At 37.1% G+C, this 9,001-nt stretch overlaps 1 protein-coding gene across 1 annotated transcript; it reads right to left on the bottom strand.

Annotated features, from left to right (window-relative positions):
* Positions 1–6,528: 6,528 nt before the first annotated feature.
* On the bottom strand, positions 6,529–7,353 carry LOC149881275 (uncharacterized). The gene has a single exon (XM_090067959.1). The coding sequence runs from the start codon at positions 7,351–7,353 to the stop codon at positions 6,529–6,531; it is 825 nt and encodes a 274-aa protein (XP_089924085.1).
* Positions 7,354–9,001: the final 1,648 nt, after the last annotated feature.

The raw sequence follows: 9,001 nt of genomic DNA on the forward strand, positions 1-9,001 counted from the left end.
GAAGATGAGTATATGCTCTTTAGTTAATTTGGAATATTTGATGCTTTTTTTATTAGAGTCGACGAGAAGGTTTAAAGCTTGAAATTTGCTTTTAAGTTTCTCAAACACCTTCCTTTGAACTTTACATTTTTGCTTTCCACTGTACTGTTTGATGCATTCTTAGAAATGAGCAATTCTTGACGAACTCAGCCTATTGGAGTGATAGTTCTCTTTTTTAGCGACTAGAGTATCCTGCTGGCAAGAGCATCTTAAGCAAAACTTTATTCCGCACTCATCTAATTCAAACATGTTTGGATCTTTATTGGAGCAGTATTTGCATTTATACAAGTAGATTGGTTTTTGCTTAATTTTAATATGAGTCCACTTTTTAGAATGGACAAGCTTTGAAGCTATTTGAGTGTATTGCCATTGAATGTTTTCTTTTTCATCTTTAAATTTGTCCATATCGCTAAAGGGAATTTTAGTTTTTAGAATGTCTTCATACCTTTGAATAAGATGAATGGTTTTTAGAAAAAAGAAGGCTTTTTCCGCCTTGTTTCCCATGTCTTTTGCAGCGTCGAACTGCTTTAAGATTTTTTCATTTAACGAAATGATATTCATTTTTGTTAACAGAGTGTAAATAACTTATGTTAATAGGACTCTTAAAAAATTTCAATGTCTTCATCGAAAAACTCGTCTAAATCTAAACAAGATCTCTTTTTGTAATGTCCAATAGCCAACGTGTGAATGCCATCTTCCAAAATGTTCCTTTTATCATCCTCAGCGCTAAGAGCGATTTTGTTAATTTCCTCTGTGTAAATGTCGTGAAGATGAGAACGAATAATTTTCATTTTTGCAAGCTTTTCAGTTCCACGAATCAAGCATTCTTTATAGTCATCATGTTTGATTTTTTTTATCGACAACGCTCTTCTTAACACCTTTGCATTTTTTGTTTTCTTTTTTCTCATTGTGACAAAAGTCTGACAAACTCTTCAGTTTGCTTACCTCCGATTTCATCTTTGAACATCCCAATGACCTTTTTGTTTGCTCCAACCTTGAAACCAACGCATTGAACGGCTGGATGGTCTTTTTTAAAATCGCTCTTGTCAAACCTGCTTTCAACATCTGCGGCAAAGTCTTTGTAAAAATCTTCCGTTTCGATTTCATAGATAAGGGAGTCGGTGTCAGACATTAACAATTTTGCTCGATTTCCGTATTTGGGTTTCATGTAATCGTAATGGTGTTCAAACATGAGAATTTTGCTTATGTCCAGGACGCACATTCCTAAGTAAACGGGCTTGTTGTAAACCAACCTTGTCTTTTTCATATGAACCGCGATAAGGTTTTCGTCAAAAATGGTTCTGCTTTCGAAATTCGGCTTTTCCGCTAATTTAAGGGCTTCTTCTTCTTGGATTACCAACCTTACGTCTACATGGTTTTCAATGTTTTCCATTGTTTTTCCAAAGACGGAATTATTCATCAATTTGAAAAAGTCCTTTTCAAAGTCGTTTTTAGATTTAGTCCTTAAATTGGTGTTGCGGTCAATATATATTTTCATCCAATCGCTCTGCTCAAATCTAACGCCTCGATGAATTTTTGTAATAATCAACCCCATTCGTTCGTAAAGCTTCAGGGTTTCGCGATGCACGACGTATTTTATTTTTTGGTTTAAATGGGGAACCAGTTTTTCAACTTTGCCTATTTTCAATCTTTCCGGAGCCAATGGGTAGTCGTTGTGTTCGTCGTGAAGGTGATCAGGATAGTCTTAATCGACTTCAAGAATGCAAGGCATGGATTTCCAATTGAAGAGTTCATCTTCGGTCATCCATTTAAATCCGTGAGTAGGAAGAGGTTTGCTCATCGCCCATCCGTATAAGTTGTTTGCGTCTAAGTATTGGATGAATGTGGACGGTTTTGAAGGATTGTATTTGCCCATGTATTTATTATTGGCAGTCCCAAGTCGGTTTGAGATCATGCTGATTCCTCCTCGGGTTCCTTTTTTAACCATGAGAAGCATATCAGGATCGCTTAACAACTCCAATTTTATTTTAGTCATTTTTAAACAAGCGTCCCAAGCCAAAGCGGGAGAAGTGTAATACCAGGCAGGATCCAATCCATAGTGGTTCATGCAAACGTCTCTGAAATTTTCAAGAACATCAGCTAGAATCAAGACGTCAGACACGTTGTAGATATCGTGGTAATCTCTAAAGGTGAAACACCCAAATTCGTTCTGGGCATGATCGTAGTCTTCAGGTTCAATATCTTTGTCGAGAAGTTTAGAGTAAAATTCTTTAATAGGAGGTAATGACGTCTCTGCAAACTTTTTAACCGAGTCCACCCAGTCATAAGGATAGACTCCTTTTCCAAGAAGCAAATCTCGTTTCGTTCCGCTGAACAGCGAATTCAGGTTCTTACATTTAGTATCGGCTTTTTTAATTCGCCGAGCTTTGCAATCTGCGCAATTTTGTTTGCAACAACATTCCTTTCCTTTTTTATCCGGACAGCTCTTCTTGCACGTATCTGGACCTGAACTGTCGCATTCATAACATAAATCTTTAATAAGGTTGTCTGCCAAATCTTTTAATGAACTTACCATGAACCTGAAACTGTCTATAAATCTCAATTCTCTCTTCACTTCAACCACTTTCCCCTCTTTAGGTTTAAACTCACCCACTTTGATTTCTTTTGAAAAGCTAATGTACTTTTCTTCATTGTTGGGAATGCAATTTAGTCTTACGCCTAATTTTTTAATAAACAAGTGGCTGTCATAGCCAGTTAAATTATGAAAGACGACAGGGATGAATTTTGGAACTTGATACTCTGAATTGCATTTGCTATGAGCAGCTCTACGTTACTTTCCAGTCAAATGACAATGGTCTAAAACTTTGTCGCCGTCAAGATCTTTTTCAAATGTGACATTGGGTTGCGTCTCTAAAATCGTTCCTATTTTCATAAGTGATAATAGGCTTCATTTTGTACTTGTGCTTAATGAAAATGTCTTTAAAATCTTTTTCAAGCTTGTCAATGAATTTTTGAGCCACATCATCATCATCGTTTTCTGCCGTATACGTTACCATTTTTTCTTTAAAACCCTCAGGACCTTTAATGTTATAGCAAAAGGAGCTCGGGGTGTGTTTTTAATATTGTTTCGTGTACGACTCGCTATCAGGATAGGAGGTGTTTTCATTAACAGGTTTGATGAAACTATCAAAGTCTGAATACGCAACATATGGAACCCTCATCGACCTGTTGAAGTTTTTAAACTGAAGGAGTGTACCTTGTTCAGGGAGCTCAATACGAACCGAGCTGTGATCGGAGCAATATTCCCAATGTTTAAGAAGCGCCTCCTCGGAATTAAAGCCTTGCAAGCAATTTCTGCAATAATGTCTTTTGTGTCCATGCGAAGATTTTTTAGAGGACAACAATCGACTCAAACTTTAAATAAGGCAATAATGATTTGTCACGTCGTTTAAAATGAGCATCAAATCAACATGCTTTCGGTTTAAAAATTTGGAAATTCGTAAAGGGTGCACCTTTTTATTTTCATATCCAAAGACATTGACGCTAATGCTTGGATTATTTTTCTCAAACTTGTTGATTGTATTAAGCTTGACAGGAAATTCCATTCCGTCCCAATTTAGCTCTTCAGACTTTAGAACCAAGTCTTCATCAATTCTTTCGTTGTCTCTATTTTTCAGATTTATCGCCCTGGTGACAGACCATATGAAGCATTGATCGTCTTTGTTTTTCATGTTGATGACGGCTCTTTTGTTTTTCAACTCGTCAGGTAGCTCAATGTAGGAGGAACCGATGAGAGGTTCGTAATCAATCATATTCACGTTGATTTCTAAAATTTTATGAACTCTTTAATTGGATCCCTCTTTGTTGTAATTTACCATGTTTTCAAGAATTCTTTCTTTCCACGTTTCAAAGCTTTCTCCAGTATCTGTGGATTTAAGAATAACTTCATATTTGGACGGGAGGGAAACAGTACGAATTTTTTCCAAACCAGTGGCAATGTTGACTTGAATAATGTCGCAGGTTAAAACAAGATTGGTCTTCGTGTTTTTTTCAACAACTTGAGTCGCATGTCTTTTCACCATGTTTAAAAAGGCTGCAGGGTCTTGATATGAGGCAGAAAGTCTGTATGAAAATTGCTTGGTGATATAATTGAGAGCTGAATCGGTCAAATCAAACTTGATTCGCGGTGCTGGGAATACAACGTTTTTGAAGGACTTTATTCTTTCTTCAACTCCATTTTTGGCGCTGCTCACTGTTTTCTTTACAGACTCTGGAACGTATGGATCAACAACAGTAAGTACTTGGTTAAAACCATGAGTGACTGCATTTTTAGCAGATGTTATTAACCTTAAAAGCAAGCTAGGAGCAAGAGCAGGAGTTGAATCATGAATAAGCTCGTCGAAAATATGACGCGATGTTTCAGTAACCCGATTTTGCAAGAGAGTCGGTCCGAGCGAAATCAAGTCGTTAGACCTCGGTCTTGGAGCAGGCACCGGCCTCACAACAACGGGACGAGGTGCCGACCTTGCAGCAGCGGGTCCAAACCCAATAATGGGTCTTGTATTTTTAATCGCTTCATTAAGCTGAGGTTTTCTCATTCTAAAGATACCTTTAATGGCACGGTCTTCGGCCATTATTTTTAACTCTTTCACGGTCATTTTATCCATCCTTTTATTTACTAAAGAAAAAAATTTTCTTAAGCCAAAATCAATTTTTAATTCTCATAAGAAAGAATTAAAAAAAGATTCTCGTGAAGGCGGACTCATTTCAAAATTTATTCAAACATCATGAGTTCAATTTGAATCTTCACCCATTGTAGAGAATCATAGTCACTCATCAACATGTCTTCTTCTTCATCATAATCTTCAATCATGCGGTCTGTCATTTCTAATAACATATCTAGATAATACAGATCGTGACGAAACAGTCTTTTAATATTGTTCATTTATTTTTTACTCATCTGCTCATCAGGAATTTCCATGAATTCCATGTACACCTGACTTCTGAGAAGGGAGAGGTCTTTAATCATTTTGTATATCGGCTTGTATTTATTTTTAAACTCCACTTCAAGTAACAGTTTATATTTCAGATTGAAAATCTTTTTAAACATTTTGCCTTGCTGCCTGATTTTTTCAATTAGTGTATCAACTTCATTTTCCCCTCTTTCCTTTTTCAACTCTCTCATTTTTTCTGCCAACTCTCTTCTTCTTTCTTTTAAGTTTCTTCTTTCCTCTACCAACTCTCTTCTTTTATTTGCCAACTCTCTTTTTTCCCTTTCCATTTCCAACTCTCTTCTTCTTTTTGCCATATTTTTTCTTTCCTCTGCCAACTCTTTTTTTATTTTTTTCAATTCATTCATATCTCCCATCTTTTTTCATTTGGAAATATTTTCACAACTCGAATTCAATTTTTTAAATTTCTTGGCAACTTTTTCAATTCTTCAAAAAGAATTAAAAAAATGTTTAAGCTGCAGGAGCGCAAAATCTTCCCGTCCAATGAATTGAAATGAAACTTTTGAAGTTCTTCCCACTCTTTTGCAATAGTATCATTCTCCAACATATCTTCTTCTGGCAACTCATCTTCTACGAGTCGTCTTCCCAATCATCTTCTGACGAGTCGTCTTCCCAATCATCTTCTTCCGACTCGAATAAATTATACTCTCCAACAAAATCCTGCTCTCCCGATTCGTCAACAGTGATAATGTATCGATAGCCATTTACGTCTTTATTAATCACGATCCTTTTAGCATGATTAAAATAATAAGAATGACCAAATTCGTCAACGTGATATTCGCCGAATATATCGTCATTAAGCTGAACGCACTCTTTAGGTGAACCTTCTGAATAATCAGTAATATAAGTACTGCCTAACTCATCCAGATTACTTCGGTCCCGAACAGCACCATTGAGCATTTCCACATACTGATCACCTGATTCATTAACACAGACGACATACTGGTTTCCAAATTCATCTGTATGAGTCAAAACCCTTTTTTCCATCTCTTTTAAAATGTTCATATATTTTCTCAACTCGAATTCAATTTTTTAGGTCTGCCCACCGGTCTTTCTTCCATCACGTCTTTTATCCATTCGCTCTTATCAATCAGATGATTTTCCAACGCCAGCATCAACAAAGCCATTTTGCTTTTTGAAGTTTGAGTAATGCCGTTCTCTCTCAGCAGCTTTTTCAACTCTTTTTTCGTGTACCTCATTTTTTTAAACGATTAAAAATTATTTCGAAAAATCAATAAACAACGTTCATCTTTTTCCCGTCAGTTTTAATCCTGCGCATCTTGTCAGAGATCACCACGGCAAAGGCTTGAGTGCCAGCAGGAACGCTTTGATTAAAGGTGGCCTTGATTTGAACGTGCAACACGGTTGATTTTAATATTTTTGCTTGCTTGCTTACATCAAAGACGAAAAAAGGGCAAATGTATCTGTAATTTAAGCCGGTCATATTAGGTTGAGCCACAATGTCGTCAATGCCATAAAATCTGTTGTCAAACTTGCATGCGTCTCTGTAAGCCCTTTAGAATTTGTTGTTTGTGAAGGCCAAGTCGTAATCCACAGCAGGATACCTTTCGCTGTTTAAGGTCACATACATGTTTTTAATGTCGCAATGATCAAAGACGGATGAATTTCGGTCTTGACTTCCGTCTCTGTTGGTTTGGAATCCAATCACAACATATCTCGGTCTTTCGCTAGCAGATCTCGTGCTCAATCTCCAACTGAATGTGTTTGCTACTGGAACGGAAATGGTGTCGCACTGTATAAACTTGAACGAGAGTTGAACGTCTACTTTAGACTCGATGATTTTATACAAATTGTTGCTCTCCAAAAGAGAGGGAGTGACATGAGGCATAAACAAAGACAATTTAGTCAAATTGACTTTTCCTGCTGCTGTTGCATTGGCTTTAAAAATCGCATCCGTGTCGCTCTTTCTCACCAGGGTAACGGTGTGCTTAAACCCATAAAGAACTTTGTCGTAATCATCGCAAAAACGAAAAATGTGCTTCAAAGGAACGCAAAACGAAAAGGTTCCTTTATCAACGTGTTGTTTGATGATGTAAGCGTGTCTGTTGATAAATCCAGTGTTATTAACAAGATCAGCATCCACGGTCGTATCGCGTTGCCACAGCTGGTTCATGCCTTCAGATAATTGAAACTCGACTGGATATTTAAGATAACCAAACATGGTGGTGGTTTGACCAGGGCTGTAGATGGTTTCTACCTCTTGATTCAATAAATAGTAAGAAATTTGGCTAAACAGATGCATGAGGCCGTTGTTTGCAAAAGTAACCACATCTGCGTCTGCATAAGACGTTCCATCTGCTTTAGTCAGTCTTCCTTCCATCAAGAGATAAGCCTCAGAGGAAGCGTGAACAAATCTTGCTGTTCAATATTAATTCTTATCTCTCCAGTGTTGTTTAAATTGGTGCTCACAGGCTCATACTCGTGAAACTCGAATCTCTCGATTCCTTCATCAATCATGACTTATTCTGTAAAATTTAAAATCTCGGAGTTTGCCATTTATCTATACTAAAGTAAAAAATTTTTTTGGAAGACCGCTCAGACGATCTTTATGTTCTCTGAAAATCATGTGATTTTCAGACCCTTCCCCATTTTAACCAGGTCTTGGATTCGAACTGCGTTTTTACGACTTAAAGATCCACCCATCATGGAATACTCGTCCACAAATCCTCGGTTGGAAAGATCTAAAATGATGTCTTTGCTTTTCTGAGATAGTGTTTCCGGTCTTCGAACAGAAACACCAGTCTTAGCATATACCTTTTCTATTGCCTTTTTGTCTTTATCAATAGCCACATCTTTAGCAGTAGTAATCGCAGAAGCTAGCTCTTTTCCAGCAGACTTGGCAGCCATTAACGCTTCTCGTCCCAATTCGCTTTTCGCCATTTTAGCAGCCAAAGTCGACGCAGCTCTCAATGCGCTTGACGCAGCCGCTCGTCTCATGAAATTTTTAAACGTGTCAAATATTCCGCTTCCACCAATCACGTGTTTTCTCACATATCTCTTTCTATAAACGATCATTTTTTATAGGCATGAAAAAAATTATTTCGCAATACATCTCTGAATCGACTTGTACTGATCTTTACTAATCACCTTTTGTCTCAATAGCTCATCGCATATGCTCACAGCCTCGTTTCTTGAAGCCGTGTTTCCAGCATGTCCAGCAGCAATACTCAATTGAAGCTTTTCCACCAACGCATTCGGATCGCTGGGAAGGATAATCACTCCACGACCATTTTTTTTTGTAAGATTGTTTTCAATAGGAATGATGAATTGATTATATTTCTCAACCTCTGAAGCTCTTGGCTTGTTCATTTTTGCATCCGACTTTACGGCTCCGCTATCTGCTATTATTTTCGAGTAATTAGCCACATCCTCTTCAGTCACGTCAAAATTCCTTGAAATGTTTGGATTGGTCATCAACTCCCAAAGACCTCTTGTTCCTTCATACCTTTCAACTCCATCAATCATATCGTCGCCTTCAAACATCAGTCCCATTTTTCCAATCGTATATTGACCGTCATTTTTACTCAATTCAAACTTGTTCTTAAAACTTGTTATAAATTTTGTTATAAACTTATAACTTGTTATAACTTGTTATAAAATTTTGCTCTTGTGTCCATTTCCAGCAAACGCATCAAAGAAATTTCACTCCTAGGAATATACGACTCTTCCGTTCTTGTTGATTCTAATTTAGCCTTAGGTTTAAACTCAGACTTGATGCTATCTTGCTCAGGCTTGATGCTATCTTGCTCAGGCTTGATGTCATCGATTATCTGTTTATTGCTCTCGATGATCGGTTTAAAAAGTTTGCTCACATCCGTTTGAAATTGAGAATCCATCATGTTTTCACTCACACTGTCTTGATAAATCCTATTTCTTCTGCTATTAATTTCTTTCACAAATTCATCCCGTTTATTCGGGTCTTGTATTTTATAAAAGACCATTTTTTAAAATACGGAGAAAAAAAATTT

The sequence above is a fragment of the Hydra viridissima genome, unplaced genomic scaffold (genome assembly GCF_058129835.1).
Source record: "Hydra viridissima isolate aposymbiotic clone 2 unplaced genomic scaffold, HvirCarnegie_v1 scaffold_12, whole genome shotgun sequence".
NCBI lineage: Eukaryota > Metazoa > Cnidaria > Hydrozoa > Anthoathecata > Hydridae > Hydra > Hydra viridissima.

Coding starts and splice junctions, on each gene's coding strand:
- LOC149881275 (XM_090067959.1), bottom strand. CDS start 7,353: ATGGAAGGAAGACTGACTAAAGCAGATGGAACGTCTTATGCAGACGCA.